This window comes from Eriocheir sinensis, chromosome 45 (genome assembly GCF_024679095.1).
Source record: "Eriocheir sinensis breed Jianghai 21 chromosome 45, ASM2467909v1, whole genome shotgun sequence".
NCBI lineage: Eukaryota > Metazoa > Arthropoda > Malacostraca > Decapoda > Varunidae > Eriocheir > Eriocheir sinensis.
The window spans coordinates 8034040-8050861 of NC_066553.1; the positions used below are offsets into that span (position 1 = coordinate 8034040).

At 41.1% G+C, this 16822-nt stretch overlaps 2 protein-coding genes across 2 annotated transcripts; both read right to left on the reverse strand.

Moving 5' to 3' along the window:
• Nucleotides 1-147: 147 nt before the first annotated feature.
• LOC126980696 (40S ribosomal protein S12, mitochondrial-like) lies at nucleotides 148-15980 on the reverse strand. The gene is made up of 5 exons (XM_050830837.1): nucleotides 15921-15980; nucleotides 11215-11280; nucleotides 10844-11040; nucleotides 6672-6853; nucleotides 148-2277 (listed from the first exon to the last, which is right to left on the reverse strand). Exons 2-5 carry the CDS (start codon nucleotides 11276-11278, stop codon nucleotides 2091-2093), a joined length of 630 nt encoding a protein of 209 aa, XP_050686794.1. The 5' UTR covers nucleotides 11279-11280; nucleotides 15921-15980; the 3' UTR covers nucleotides 148-2090.
• On the reverse strand, nucleotides 14799-16577 carry LOC126980697 (uncharacterized). Its single transcript, XM_050830838.1, has 2 exons — nucleotides 16012-16577; nucleotides 14799-14870 (listed from the first exon to the last, which is right to left on the reverse strand). The coding sequence occupies exons 1-2, from the start codon at nucleotides 16543-16545 to the stop codon at nucleotides 14826-14828; spliced, it is 579 nt and encodes a 192-aa protein (XP_050686795.1). The 5' UTR covers nucleotides 16546-16577; the 3' UTR covers nucleotides 14799-14825.
• Between the last annotated feature and the right edge of the window lie 245 nt (nucleotides 16578-16822).

A 16822-nucleotide genomic window follows, 5' to 3' on the forward strand; every position in this document is an offset into this window, starting at 1 on the left:
AATTTAGTATCATCCTTTAATACATATACACAGGGGATATGTAAAAGATATATCAGCACATATAATAAATCTGTGTATTTATGTTGTCATCCATCAAAATACTTCAGGGAACACATATACACTTATATGGCAATTAAAACACTGAAATGATGGATGTACTGTACAGGGAAATAGTTTATTGAGCATAACAATCATCTACAAAGGAATACATCATACTGCACATAGAATAAAAACAAATAGATGATGTACTCTGCAGTATTGCCGCCAGGAGCTGCATTTATGGCTATATATATAGAATAACAATATTGCTGGTATGATGCACCAAGACTGGTATAATAATAATGCTCAATAAGACTGGTATAATAGTAATGATCACTTCAGACTTGGGTGAACTGGGTCGGTTCACCCAAGTCTGAAGTGATCATTATCGTGCATTGGCAACCTGCTGTCACACGGTGTGTCCGATTTCGTGGATACTGTATGCTAGTCTACGCATAGTAAACAGTCATCAGTGTCAATAATATGCAGGCAGCAATAACAAATACCATCAATTAGTCGATTGTGAATTAAAAAAAATTATTAGTAATGTTGCAAATAGCTGTTTTGTCAATTTACAAGATTGCTGATTACAATTATTAAACAGCCTTGAAACTTTCCACCACTGAGAAAATTAGCAAGCTTTATATTAATAAAACAGCTATTTGCAACATTACTAATATATTTTAACTCAAAATCGACTATAATTGACGGTATTTGTTATTGCTGCCTGCATATTATTTACACTGACGACTATTTACTGTGCGTAGGCTAGCATACAGTATCCACGAAATTGGACAAGCTCTGTGACAGCAGGTTGCCAGCGCACAATAATGCTCACTTCAGACTTGGATGAATCAACTATAGTAGCAATTATGTAGTGGTATGGTATTGTATACCAGCATGGTAGATGGTGATGTATGTAGCAGTATGTCCCTGTCTGTGTCAGCCTGAATCATCTTTGTTACTTTGTCAGCTTATAAGGAGTGGCAATATACAGTCACCTCTCGATTAATGTGAGGGTTATGTTCCTGGAGATGTCGCATTATTTAAACATAATTTCCCCATAGGAAACAATGGAAACGGGGGATTACGTTCCTGGACACTGGGAAAGTCTGCCTATTTTGTGGATTTTGTTACTCTAACCTTAAAAAAAAACATTATTAATACATTAATGGGTCACGGAAACAGCAAGGGCGCACGTTCTCATTTTGTTTAAATTTGTTCCTCGCCTGCGTCGGCCACCGCCCCTCCCCGCCCCGTGCCCCCGCCACCCTGCCTCGCCTGCCTCCCTCCTCTTCCTTTGACTGCCCATGTTGTTGGTGACAAGGATGACTCCTTTGAGTTGATGTTTTCTAAAGAAAGAATTGCTGCATTGCATTTGTGAGTCGCTGACACAACAAAGGCGCATCCTCGTACTCACCATCACTGTCGCCGATCACCGCCATCGTCCGCTGGGTCCCCACCCCACTCTCCCTTCCACCTCCCGGGGTGAGGAGGGAGGGGGGAGGGCGAGGCGGGGGTTCGGCAGACGGCGGCGGTGACCAGGGACGCATCAACAGGGCAGTGATGGTGAGTGTGGGGACACATTTTTGTTGTGTCACCGACTTGCAAGTGTGGTGTAGCAATTCTTTCTTTAGAAAACTTTAACTTGGAGGAGTTGTCTTTGTTACCAATAGCGTGGGTGGTCAGGGGAAGAGGAGGGAGGCAGGCGAGGCGGGGCGGCGGAAGTGAGGGGAGCGGCTCGTGGCGGAGAGGGGCAGTGGCCAGCGCGGGTGAGGAGCAAATTTGAGTAGAGTGGGAGCATGTGTTTCCGTCATCGATGAAACTCGTGTTAAACTGAACATATCGCGTTAGTTAAACGTATCTCCTTAAATACCAATTCATGTTAAATCAAAAACGCATTATTTAAACTCATTTTAATCGAGAGGTGACTAAACCACTGACCTGAGGGAGCATTCTGCCACAAGGCCCATAGTTGGGAGTTAAATCTGCTTGTTGCTTTTTGTTGGCAAACTGACGTTGTTCCATAATGCCCAGTGTTGACTTTCTCCTTAATGCTGCTTCTTGATGACATGCTGGAGGTCATACTTCCCCCGCACACACTTAAGCTTGACGCCAGGTGTGTCCCTCAGTCTGCCAGGACGCACCAAAACAATATTGTGTTCTTGCAGGTTATGTCCCTCGCCTGGTACGTAGGCAATCATGTCTCGCCCTGTAGTGAGCCGCACCAACACACACCTGTCAAGGAGGACGGGAGAGATGTAGCTGGTAAAGTTCGGGGCATACACTATAGCTGCTGTGGCCCTTGAGCCTGTGGAGGATAAGAACCTATTACCCTGGGATGCAAGGCCAGTGTTGACATTCAAGTTATCACAGTTTACTGTCCTAAGGTACCCTGTGATATACTAGTGTATGTGTGTCTGCATGTGTGCATAACAATGATATAAATTATCAAGTACGTGTATAGGTAATAAGACTGTTCAAGTAGTTAGTAGATGTACTGGTGTGTGCAAGTGTATGTATCAAGAATGGGAACTAGTTGTACATGTATGAGTAGTAAGACTTAACCCTTTCCTTGCTAAGCGCTCGCAACGAGACTATCCCCCAAGGCGCGCTAGGGCACCCCAGCGGGGGAAGGGGATCTCCTTTAACTGCTGTATCAAAAACTATTCATCACAGCTACAAAATAAAAACACCATTGGAAAGAGGAGGCCAAGATCTATAAGATTCACTTATTTAAGCCTCACCTGCAAATGTACAGGCATGTTCAGGGGGTGTATTTTGCTGTGAGTGTGACTGGCGCTCGCAGCAAGCTTTTAGCACCACCAGCAAGTGATGCTAGTGCTCGCTCTTTTAACCTCTGTATCTCAAAAACTATTCATCACAGCTATATATATAAAAAAAAATTTAAAAAATGGAAAGAGGCGGCCAATATCTATAAGATTTGGTAATGTAAGCCTCTCCTGTGAACGTACATGCATGTTCAGGGGGTGTTGCCTGTGAAGACACATTTATGCGTGCACAACGGTCAGCCGTAAGCAACTACTGAGTAGATCTCTTGATGATGGGGTGCTGGCAGGGCAGTATTGCCAACTGCAAAATTTACAACTATTTGGTCAAAATATCAGTCATGTGATAGGTGAAGCTATGCAAAAATGTCGCTATATTGGTCAACAACATCCACCAGTTGCTCGTCCGTAGACTTTCCGCACTTTTCCGCTCTAGGCTGATATGATTTTCCACCAAATTTCGTGGAAAACCCACTGAATTGGCAATGCTGTGGGGTGAGAAATAATGTTGAAACACTCTCATACGCGGGAGATTTGAGTGCGACTGGAGCTTGCAGCGGGCGTTTAGCACCACTGGTAAGTTACGCTAGTGCTTGCTGCAAGCATTTAGCAACAAAAGGGTTAAGGATTAACTACTGTGTTTGTTGGTTAGTTGTTGACATCAGCAGTTGGAAGGAAAGGTGAGATAGTTCACCCTTAACCCGTTCGTGGTCAACCACGTCACCTGACGTGTTAATGTTGTTACTCCCTCTGGTCAACCACGTCATATGATGTTTTATTTATTTATTTTTTCCACGTGAATGAAGTGCCTCTAGCGGTTTATAATTACATTTATTGAAGTGTCAGGCATCTTTTCTCAAGCGATGACTTTATGCGTGGCAGTTTTATTGGTTCAGAGCATGCTTATACAGTATGGCATGTAGATGTTGACTCGGCGCTCTCACTGATGAGCAAATTCAGCTTCATTTCAATGAAGAGGAGGGTAATACTGACAGTGAATCTACAATAGATGATAGTGATAAAGATGAAGATTATGTTTTTCAAGAAAGTGAAGAAAGCCAATCAGCAAGTGGATCTGAACATTATCCAGCAGACACAGCAGCAGCTGACTACTCCTCAAACATATGCTCTGGACCATCACCTACTCAACTATCTTCTCCACCTCCAGGTGTTTATATCCACCACGTGGTGGCAGAACAAAGATGGCAAGACGGAGTTCATCAAGCGAAGATGAAAGCAATGCGTCTCGTCCAAGAGTGACTGCCCCACCCGCCCGTAGTCTCACTCCAGCCAGACAGACGCCTTCCCGCCGATCCTGTAGGTCACGTGTTATGCCACATTTCCTTTTTATGTTTCCTGTTCAGAATTACTAGCCTATTTTGAGACAACTTGTGTTCTTATAGCCTAGTCATACACTATCATAAGAATGTAGTGTTGTACAAAAGGGAACACTTGTTATGCCACATTTCCTTTTAATGTTTCCCATTCATAATTACTATTTTGAGAGTAATTGTGTTCTTATAGTGATACAATATCATAAGAATGTAGTGTTGTGCAAAAGAAAAACAATTGTTAGAGGAAGAGTTGAAAATAATATCTCAGTGGTGAGATTACGTCTGGCAGCGCCGCGCCACAGGTGCCAGTTAAATGCCGGCGGGGCATTTAAAAAAAGGTAAGGAGGAAATTTCCATGTTATTTTCCTTATGTGGAGATATTTTTGGGTTCATTAGGCCAAAAATTTTGTTTTGTAACATAGGTAAAGGTGAGAAGGGAGTTAACATGATCAGCAGCTGTGGCTGTTTCATTGATTGTGCAAATTCGACTTTTCTTTTTCACGTTTCTGCCTATGGCGCTGGTAGGGTTTCTTGGTGGGGCCTGGTGGTTGGCCCCAGCCCATGGTAGCACAGGTAAGTATTTATAGTGGAGGAGATTCATAAAAAAATTAGGTAACTCACTTATGCCTATATCCCAAACATCAGGCTAGTTTCTTCCAACTAGACGAAGATGGGAGACTGCTACAACTATCATGGTATTACATTATTCGTGCCAGGCAAGGTTCTTGCCCACCTATTGCTGATATGAATTTGCCGCCAGCTGCTGAAGCTGCAGAGACCTGAGCAGTCTGGGTTCACGCCTGGTAAGTCGTCAACTGACCAAATACTAGCGCTTTACGTACTGGTGGTGTGCCAAGGTGAATTTCAACAGGGGATGCTTGCAGCCTATATCCATCTCAAGAAGGCCCCAGCCCGTATTGGCGCAGGCAAGTGTTTATAGTGGCACCATCTTCTCTTGGCTCATGCTGCCTCCCGGAACTCATTCTTGATTCACTTGGACGGTTTCCTCTAGAGTCCGGGTTGATGGGTGGTCTTCAGGACAGCATGTGGGTAGTTTTAAGCGACTCGGCGGTGACTGAAAAATCCCAGGTGGTAGCGTGGGGATTCGAACCTGTGTCGTCCATCACACAGTGAATGTGGGGCCCACACGCTAACCCCTCAGCCACCGCCTAGTCTTTCACTGACTTAAGTTCTTCCTTATCTCTTCTTGGTTTATATGTGAAGTTTTTCTCTTTCATTCCGAATATTATAACACTTTTTCTTATCCGCTACATTTCTCACTAAATTTTCATTCTTTTTTATGACCTTGACCACCTCTTTTTCTATATTTTCCTTCTCTTCTTTTAGTTGCTTTTCAATTATTTCCTGGAAGTCTATGTTAGCTTTTTCATGTTCTATTTTCCATGTCTTTATCTCACCCAGTATTTCCTCACTTACTCTTTCTTCTTTGCCCATTACCTCTCTCAGGTCTTCATTTTCCTTTCTTACAACTCCTAGTCCTTCCTTTACCATTTTTTCATATTTCGCCAACTGCTCTTTCAACTTTTCATTTTCCTGAACCAGTTTTTTTCCCTGTCTTCCAAACTAGGCTAGCCAGTAACTTTCCGCACAGTTGGAGCGGCAGCGTGTCTGTGACCTTGAGCGCCAGAAGCATGCTCACGCTTGCCACGCTTCCTCAGACCATGCTGAATCTGATGGTTGAATGCAATCTGAATCACTGTCTCTTTCAAATTTGTCTACTACAATCTTTCTCTTTACCAATACTTTCTTTTTACCCCCTCCCATGCCTCCCCCTCGGTCACGACCGCAGGAGCTATATGAGACTGGTTGGCATCAGTTGATGACATACTTCTACTCTCCATGGCCGCTAAAGAACAACTAATATGATGATGGTGACTACATGGTGCGAAAGAGGGATGATGTTGCCACACGAGGTTCCTTGGAATATATGTCATCTTAAGATGTCTGGTGCAGTCTAACTCATAGCATCTTGAGATGTCTGGCGCAGTTTACGGGTTAAGGTTACATACATATATTTCATTAACATTGGTCAATATGTATCCCTGGTATTTTGATTTTGATATATTTTTTAAACTACAGTAATATTTGGCAGTGAACATCTCAGTAAAAGTATGCATAACTTATGACAAAATCATTGAAATGAGCTGATTTTAATAATGCCCTGGATGATCTTAACACAAACATTCCTCATACTCTTTCCCTATACCCTATCTAAGAAAAAATAATTAAAATTTTTTAAAATATATACAAAAACTATACATTTCTCTTTCCACCCATATTCTCTTAGAGAATAACTCAATAATAATGTACTGACCCCCATGCTTTCATGCAGGTTAAAGTTCACAATGATCTCACTTATTGTTCAATCAACCTTACCATTCACTTCCATGCAATAGCAGAACTGGGCTGTTTATCTTGTGGTCTCCTTGTATTTTGTGCAATAGCTTTAGGTTAGGAGAGGCATGAGTACATTTTAGCATTCACTTACTTGCGGTTAGCAGAGTTGGGCTTCTTTGGTTTCTTAATAAGTGTTTTGAGCACCACACCACGAGCAAAGGGTCGGTTCACAAGAGGATTCTTATTTTTTCGTTTCTTTTTTATGGGACCAGTGCGGTGCATCTGGTTCAGGCTGGCCAGGCACGTCACACTGCTGCTCACTCCTCGGACCTGCTGGGAAGAAAATTTATGCTGGAGCACAAGTGTTCAGCTAATGCCATGTTAGATGGGGGAAGGAGAGTACCATATTTCCCGCCATATAAGACGCACTGGAGTATAAGACACACCTATAATTTTGCAAGACATATTTAGAAAATAATAAAATACTCCACATTTTCCCTAAACTTAATGTATATGCAGTATTACATTTGGCCACCTTACTTATAATTATGACTATGATATCATATTTTGCTTTGTGCCCTTCTCTGTGTTCAAAGTGTTCCACTGTTGGTTGAAGAGTCATAGTGATGTTGAATATTCTACATATCATGAAAATATGAAATGAAGTGCTTAGATACAAAATAACATATACATTTCAATATAATAATAATATAGATACATTTGCATTATGTACATCTACAGTACCCTCTCGAGTTTCGAGCTTGCTTCATTCCGAAGGTATAGCGCTAAACTCGAGGTATGTACGTACTAAAGACTTCCCTAAGAGGTATGTATCTATATGTACTAAACATTGTACGGGATAACCTGAGATTTTTTTGTTTTGAGAGAGAGAGAGAGAGAATACTCGTTTTCAATTAAGAATAGCCTATCAATAGCTTCTGCAGATATGACAGGATAAACTATCATCATACTCTTTATTTTTTAATATGGTACACTTCACTTTTTTCTCTATCTCTATCTATCTATCTGTTTATCTATCTTTTACACACAAACACAGACACACACACACAACTAGGTAAATACATCAATATAGTTGAGGGATTAGTGCAAACACGGAGATTGGCTATTAGGATTGAAGTAAAAAGTGTGCGTGTGTGTGTGTGAGAGAGAGAGAGTTACCTCGTTTTTTTTTATACCCTTTTTTTTTACTTTCCAGTAGCTTCTTTTCACTCATTATTCATTATTGTTTTACACTATTGATTCGGTACCAGTACTTAGTGTTCATGAGCGTTATCGTTGTTCAGATGAGTATGATGCTAGGTGTTACGAGTGCAAAAATTTGAAAACGTCGGATTGGATAGGGTTAAATCAATCAATATTTGTACCTTCGGCATATACCGGGCAGGGGTAACTTTTTGAAATTTTCTGAGTGAAAGAAGTGTTCATTATACTCCACAAAATGCAGCATATTTCATTCTGGGGACATCTGGGAACTATTGTGTCAAACAGAGGTGTTTTGGGTGTTGGTTTCGTACCAGTAACAGTAACCCCTAAGCCTACCAAAACCTAACCATCAGGGTATAAGACACAGAGAGACTTTTCGAATCTTCTTTTCTGAAAAAAGTGCGTCTTATAAGGTGGGAAATACGGTATATGATGATTTAAGTGTGGACAAGTGAAAATGAAGCTTCTGCTACAATCACAGTCTTTGAATAAAGTTGAATGAACAGGCTTCAAAACATAATACACTGCTATATTTTCTAAAACTGAGGTTGCTGTTGTGTCCAAACAGAAATATATTAAGATTTTGCTGTAGCAACCTCTTCATGAATAGTTTCAGGAGAGAACAAGGTAGTAGACAAATGAGATAAAATTCAAATTATGCCATTCAAATAAATCTATTGTAAAAATGTTGTGGTTTGCATTATGATGTACCTAATTAACACTAATATATATATATATATATATATATATATATATATATATATATATATATATATATATATATATATATATACAGTAGAACTCCATTTAGCGCGAGAATTAGGTGGATGAATGCAGTCGCGCTAACTGAATTCGCGGTAATTGAATAAAGTAACCAATATGAAAAAAATTATTTGGTGCACACGTGGGTCTGACTTTTGGGTTTGATACTTACTCAAAATAATCACTCACATTAAAAAAACAACCCTACGATTGGTGAGCTCTGAAAACACGCTTGTGATTCGCTGGGAGTCCGATGACGTCATCGCCGGCGCTCACCCGGTCAGCGGCCTCGCTGCCTTAAGGCAGTATCACACTTGGACAACCGGCAAATCCAAATTTTCCGGGTGTGCGTCACACACGGCCAAGGTTAGTTGCCCATATCCACATCCACAACGTAAACAAAGCACTTGCCCTGTATCAACGCTGCTGCGCATCATGGCGGCTTGTGCCGCGCATCATGGCGGCTTGTGCCGCGCATCATGGCGGCTTGTGCCGCGCATCATGGCGGCTTGGCGCAACTTTCAAAATTCAGTCGTGGTGGCTGCTCGTGCTAACTGAGGCTTTCGCGCTAATTAATTTTTTTCTTGGTAGATGGTGGCTCGCGCTAATTGCGGTTCGCGCTAATTGATCTCACGCTAAGTGGGGCTCTACTCTTTTTTTTTTTTTTTTTTTTTTTTTTTCAGCAAAGGAGACCGCGCAAGGGCACAAAAAAGTACACATTAATAAAAAAAAAGCCCGCCTCTTGCTGCCCTAAAAGAATCCAAAGAGGTGATACTCCTCTTGAAAGAGTTCAAGTCGTAGGCAGGAGGAAATACAGATGAAGATGAGCATAAAGTCCCGAGTGCAGCGGGAGGGGCTGCGGGGGGAGGCATGCAGTTAGCAAGTTATATATATATATATATATATATATATATATATATATATATATATATATATATATATATATATATATATATATATATATATATACATTTGTACCTCAAATAGTGCGGGGATTAGGGACCCAGGACCCCCGTACTATTTGAAAATCCATATAAAATTACTGCCCCCCTCTAGAAACAGTACGGAATCCGGGTCCTGCCTGGCTCAGCTGTTACCCACGGGCCCAAGTTGCCAGCTATGCATTTTCTGCTGCAGTCACTCACAGTGCAGTGTTACCATGCTAGGGGGGTCGAGAGGGGCCCCCCGTTAGAGGTCAGGTTATTTAAAAATCGGTTGGAGTAGTTTAAATGTGTCCCTTTACTATATAATATGAAGGCGTAATGTCGTATTTGGGAGGCGCGGAGTCAATCTCCACAATTATTGTTTCATATCTTATTTAAAATATGATTTAGAGAGCAATAATAGAAATTGTGGTTGAGAGTAAGAGAGAGTGAGTATATGACATCGCTCGCTCGCTCGCTGACAATGTGGAAGGCAGCGCTGTCAGGATAGCTCACTTGTCCATCTTGGCAACACTACAGCAGAAAATGCAAAATTGGCAACTTTGCCCGGCGAGTAGAAACTGAGCCTGGCGGGAAACCCAGATTCCGTAGGAGTGCCCACTCCTGCCCACCAACTTCTTGTTTACGGTAAGAAAATGCCTATTTATGAACAAACAAAAGGACGGGCTTTATCTCCACTCTTGCAGCACTCGCAGTTACTGCGGCAAGAATTTCTTTTACACTATGATAGAGTTTTTTTTTTTTTTTTTTTTTTTTTTTTAGCCTTAGCGGTAGGGCTTCTTCCGTGGATCCTGGATGGGGTGGGTCCTGCTTCTTTCCGGTAGGTCCTGAGCGTTCTGGGGCGCAGGCGGTGTTTGAATCTAGAGTCCGGGTTGATAGGTGGTCTACAGCGGACACTGCTCTCATTCACATGGTATGCTCTCCCTACCACAAAGTAACTCATTCCAAAATGTAACTTCTCCTAAATTTTAATTCTTCTGCGAGGTGCACACTTTCTCAAACGTTTTGGGATGCTTTCAGCAGGCGTTTTGGTAGAAAAGTATTGCCACTCACACCATGGCTACTTGGTGCAATGAGCGGGAAATTTAAAAATCATAAAAAAATTCATCCATGATAATCCGTATAAAACCGAAACCGTACTATTTGAGGGATGACTGTATATATATATATATATATATATATAAATATATCTATATATATATATATATATATAAATATATATATATATATATATATATATATATATATAGTCTGACACCGCCGATATATATATATATATATATATATATATATATATATATATATATATATATATATATATATATATATATATATATATATATATATATATATATATATATATATAATTCATAAGCAAAAAATATTTATTTACCTGTGAGAATAGTTGTTTGGGGCTTAATAAACTTTGAGAAGACAAGTCACAGGGGTGCACAGTGAAACACTGTCTGCTTGAAGTGAGGGCTGTACAAGTGACACTGCCAAGGGATAGCGATGACAAGGGTGTGTTTGAGGCAGTTGGCAGGGGAGGTAGCCTGCTGTGAGGCCAACTGTGAGACAACTGTTTGGTGCCTGAAACATTTAGATCATGACATACAAAATACTTTTAAATTTTATTCTAATTTGAAATAAAGAGTAAAACAACTGTGACTGAAAACAAAGATGTATATCCTTAGTATGCAAATATTACCCATCATGCAAAATATCTAGGGTCCTAATAATAATATTATAAAGAAAAATACTTACTTCTAGTAGTCACTGATGTCAAGCTTAGCCTACTGAAAACAGCCCCCAAATTTCGAAGTGCCATGTCTGAAAGAAATGGGAAAAATCAGTATTAACAAACAGTAACAATGATAAATGTTTGTGAATATTTTTTGTGTAAAAAAGCACCGAGAAATCGACTCCAGAATTTTTTTTTTCCATTTTTGTCTGTCTTGCCGTTTGTATTTGTTTGATTGGCATGAAATCTTCACATGATTGTTTACACATTGTTTACGTTCTGGAGTATGATAAGGCATCTGGTCCCCCCTTCATAAAGGTATTAATCACTCAAAGGTGAGGGTGTCAGAAGGTGCCACCTTCCTCACTGTAGCCAGATTTTATCCCAGAACTCTACAGGTTGGGCCTCATCTTTCTTTTCTGTTTTCTTCGTCTTCCTTTTGAGTGTTGCGTGTCTGGTTCTTTCCTGGTCCATCCACTGCAAAGATTCCTGTAGTCTCGGTTCAGTCCCAGGGAGATGCATGATGATATTTGCAACTGTGTATCCAAAGGATGTTTCACTATGAACTCAACTCTCTTGAGGCTAGAAAACTTGACTTTATGGTACCTGACCCAAACCTTTGAAAGCAAAGATTCATTGGGGTTCTGGGTAGCAGCCTTCAAACTTTTCTTGAGGAGACTTGAGTTGCCAAAATCTTTGTAGACCACGTGAGTCACACTATGATGCAATAGCACGGGGCATATAAATGTATTAGAGGGACGCCGTTTTTTAAATTCAAGAAAAAATAAGCTTCACTACCTGATATTTCATGGTATCCCCGACATGCTGAATGAGAAAAATATTTTTCGTGGAATTAAAAAATATTCGTTAAAAAATCAACCCCAGACGCTTCCCTTAAAAATTTAACTGCAGTTTCCTCCATCAAAATGACACATCTGTAGAAATCTTTTAACAGCATTGTAGCTATATTGCAGAATGAGTACACTCACCTGGCTGGCTACCCCACAATTCATGATTTGGATGGTCATGGCAAGAGTGTACAACTAGGCATATATTTATAATAAATTATTATTATTATTATTATTATTATTATTATTATTATTGTTATAATCAAACAATATTGATCTTGGCTACATTGAAGAGAGAGAGAGAGAGAGAGAAGTTACAATGAAGTTAAAAAACAGATATAGTATGTACTATGGTCTATGTTATGCATCAAAGAAAAATTTGTACGGGACATGAGATTGAGCGGCAATCATGTTAGTGCTTGCTTGTACTGTTGTACACTGCCATGTACAGCCATCGTCAGAGGCAGTCATGGTGCACCGCCTTGGGTTGAGTGACGAACAGATTTACTCTGAGTTATTCATTTAGTATTTAATTTTGAACAATAACTGAAAAGTCAGAATGACTGAATTACTGATTCTGATGACTGATACTGATTGACTGATTGAGTCCGATTCACTGTAAAAAAGAAAAAAGAAAAAAACATTTCTGTGAGTATGCTGCGCTGCAAATGTCTTCAATAGTTTTCTAAATACCGCAAAAAGTACTGCAGGAATTTTTACTGCGGTCCGCAGTGCGGTATTTTCAGAAAGTTTGCGGTAGTGCAGTCCTTTTTTTGTAATGCGGTCTACCGCACTACCGCACTAAGTACCGCACTTGCCCACCTCTGTGGTTTTTAAACAATGCTAATGGCAGCTGGGCTGGTATTGCGCGAAATAACTCCTCGTACAAAACTTATGATGTACCATAAACCGGGGTGACTTCGGCCAGTTTTCAAGGTTTTTTGCTTATGAAATTTTTGTTTTTAGGCCTAGGATCTATGCTGAGTGTGCATTTATTCATTAAAAAATGGTCATTAATTTTGAAAAAAAAATTATTAAAAAAAAATAAAAGATGTAGAGCACAGTTTTAGTTTTTTTTGGAAGGTTAATGATTACATAATCACCACAAGAAGTTTCTATAATGGTAGGGCAACATTCAAGTGTGTTAGGGCTCTTTGAAGTGCACACTATTTTCATCTCATTTATCAGAGTTTATCATGATGCATTTCACCAGAAATTTATTCTTGTATATGTTATTTTGTAGCTAAGTACTTCTATTTCATATTTCCATTGTATGTAGAATATTCAACATCACTGGACTGGCACCCCACCACCGCCGTTACGGACCCAAAAATTAACTTGAGTTCATCATTGGACAGGCTCCGCGCGGGGCCCGGGCTCCGTTGATGACATCACTGACGGTTGACAGATCCATGAAAATGGAATGGGAACCCCGCCTTAGTCACCTCACAATATGTAGTTATATTTAGATGTCCGAAGTCACCCCATTTTGAGCTGTCTTTCGACATGCCTCCATTCAAGTGACATTTACAGGTGTGTAGGATATGTTAAGCACCCCTGAATCATTTTAAATGTTCTAGTTAAGCACATACCTGTCAAGCTACTGTGTTGTCTTGCCATAAGATTTTGCATTAGAGACCATAAGTTTGTGTATAAAAAACGTAAGACTTGACAAGTATGCTTCCAACAGGCTCAAGCAGGGTGCACGAGGTACACCCCCCCCCCCCACACACACACACACTAACCGTAACAGTAACCGTTACTCAGCACGCTCACATGAATTTAAATATAGCACGTACAATATATTTCAAATTGTTCAAAACAAGCATATTAAAAAAATACACATCGCAAGCAGAGAAAAAACGTAAGATTTTCAACTTACGGTGTAAGACTTGAAAATCACCGGAATTACGTAAGACTTACGCAAAAAACGTAAGACTTGACAGGTATGTAAGCATGTTTCTGATTGTTTTCTCTAGTTTTGATATTGTGTGTAATACAGATTGTTCCTGCCAGAAGAGGTTTTCCAAAGGGGGTAAATTTTATGAAATATCAAAAACACATATTGTGCTCGTTTTCAAAACAGAAACGTGTCTCAAGAAAACAACATTCTTATTCGAAAACTGTAAGGCAAAGGACAAATTCTGACACTAAAATCATCTAGCTTGTTGCAACTGGCTACGAGTTATCAACTTGTCAACTTTTTATCCACTTTTTGTTCAAAGTCACTCCAGTTTACGGTACAGTTTCTGATATCACCCCATTATTCTCACTAGTATTAATAATTAATTAATTTATGTAGCTTGTACTGCTCGAATTGGCAACAGTACTACTTAGTCATACAAAACAATGCAAACGGCGGCCGGGTCGTTTCTACACCCGACGGAAAAGCGGGATAACAACAATGCATGGGCGATCCTCCACCGATTTCATTTTTGTATAGTAGTTATTTGATCGCCCTGTATTCTATGGTAACATACCATAAGACAGCTATGGCCTACGAAAGGATCATAAACAATAATAAAGGAGGCGGTGGCTGAATGGATAGCGTGACAGCACCGCGTTCGGGACGACACGGGTTCAATCCCCGCCCGGTGACACCAAGCTGGGATTTTTTAGCCACCGCCGAGTGGCTTAAAACTACCCACATGCTGTCCAGAAGACCACCTATCAACCCCGACTCTAGATTCTAGGATTAAAGATGAGCTCCGGGAGGGCAGCATGAGCCAAAGCAAGATGGCACCACTACAAACACTCGCCTGCGCCAGAATGGGCTGGGCCGACTATCACACCCCACCGGGAAGAAGCCTTGGACCGACCATCAGGATCCACTGGGAAGAAGAGTACCGGTGCAATAGGCCAGGACGTAAAAAAAAAATTAAAAAAAAAGTTTGCAGTTGTTATTGGATAAGACGAAAAACAGACCCTTAAAACACCCCAAAGAAGAAAAAAATCAATAAAAATTTGTACATTCGGCACATAATGCGCAAGGCATTTTTTATGTGAAAAAAAGGTGCGCGTTATATGCCGCAAAATACAGTAGTTTAAATATGCTCCCCCACCTAAATACCCCAACTTCCCACGGGTCCCCCAAGATTGTTGGAGGAAGGGGATTAATTCAGCTTTTTCTTTACTTTTAAGTACTTCCGCCTTCATATTATGGTTAAGGGACTATATATTTAGTCCCTTGACCATAATATGGAGGTGTAATATCGTATTTTGGAGGCACGGAGTGATTCTCCACAATTACCGTCATCTGTAGTAAATAAACTTTGCGTCTGTCTAACTAGGAGTTTGTCTCTGGGCATATGTGAGGTCTCTGTTTATAAAGATGTGTCTGAAGCAGGTGTCACGCAAGTTATTAGCATTGTCAAGTAGGTTAGTTCTTAAATCATTGTTGTCAATCTTGACCCTGAACAATTACATTTCTCTGTTATACGGTACTGATGTTAACAGCTTCAGTGTAAGGAGGATAATGATGTGGGTGTTTGTTGATTGTACTCTTGAATAGACCAGTCAGGAGCACTCATGTGACAAGACATCATAAGCTGAGGTCTCTGCAGACAGGTCAGGCCATTACAAAGCTTAGGCTATGGTGACTGTGGTCAGGTAATTACTCAGGTAACAATACATCAGATCAGGTCTTGGGAGACAGGTCAGGTCAATGTGTAGCTCAGACTACAGACACTGGGGTGGGCCGCACGCTGAAGTAGCACCAAAAAAATGTGGGCCACCTGAGCATCACCTGAAAGGCCGCTCGGGTTTGATCAACACTCCAGTTAGGTTAGGATTTTCACTGAAGCGCCATGAGTTGCGTGGCAGCATTATATCTGGCATTTACCCATTCTGTCACGTCAAACTGATATATACATATTTTGTACCATCAGAATGGTCACCACTTGGAGAGTACAGGTGTGTCCCTCCCCGATTGACAAATCGCATTTCTGAGAACGAACGCAAGCAACTACCTACCTGTGTCACTTCCTGAATGTCAAAATGAGTTTCTGTATTTGAATGAGGCTGGACAAGAGCAGTGCCAAGCCTGTATCTTGTGGGGAAGGAAGAAATGGGTCGGTCGCCGGGAGCCTCGGGGGCGGCCTTGATCTTGATGTCACAGGTGGCTTGGGATTTCTCCACACAGTCCACACTCCCCAGCCAGCTCGGCCTTTGTATCGGCAGCTCCTGTGAAAGAAAACCCGGGGCAAGATGTCCTTGCCTACATCTTGCCCGCCACATGCTCTCCAGGAACTCATTCACCGCCTCAATCACTCGTCCATTCGTCTCTCCACTCAGCCCCAGCAGCAGCACCATGACCACCATCCACTCCCTTCCAGTCCTCCCATTCACTTCACGTCCCATCTCACTCAGAAACACCTGCATCATCTTCGTTCTCTTTCTGTCATACTTCTTACATTCCACCACTACATGCTGTACAGTCTCATCCACACCCCTGTCACACATCTGGCACACTTTGCTGCGGGACTCAGGCCATTTCGATCCTTGCATTCACATCCAGACACTGCGCTCTAGCACGGAAAATATCACCTCCCAGGCTTGCCTCATACCACACCTCACACTTTGGGGCCTCTTTCTCCCTGTACCAGTCGAGGGTTTCCTTTCCTTTCATCTCATTTTTCCACTTCCTCAATCCCTCATCTTTTAATACTGCCATAAAATCTGTCACATTCTTCCACTTTCTTCCATCTCACGCAAACCCCTCTCCATTTCTGTTTGTTATTCTCCATTCAAGCACATTTTGCCTATCTTCAAAGGGTCGGTACAC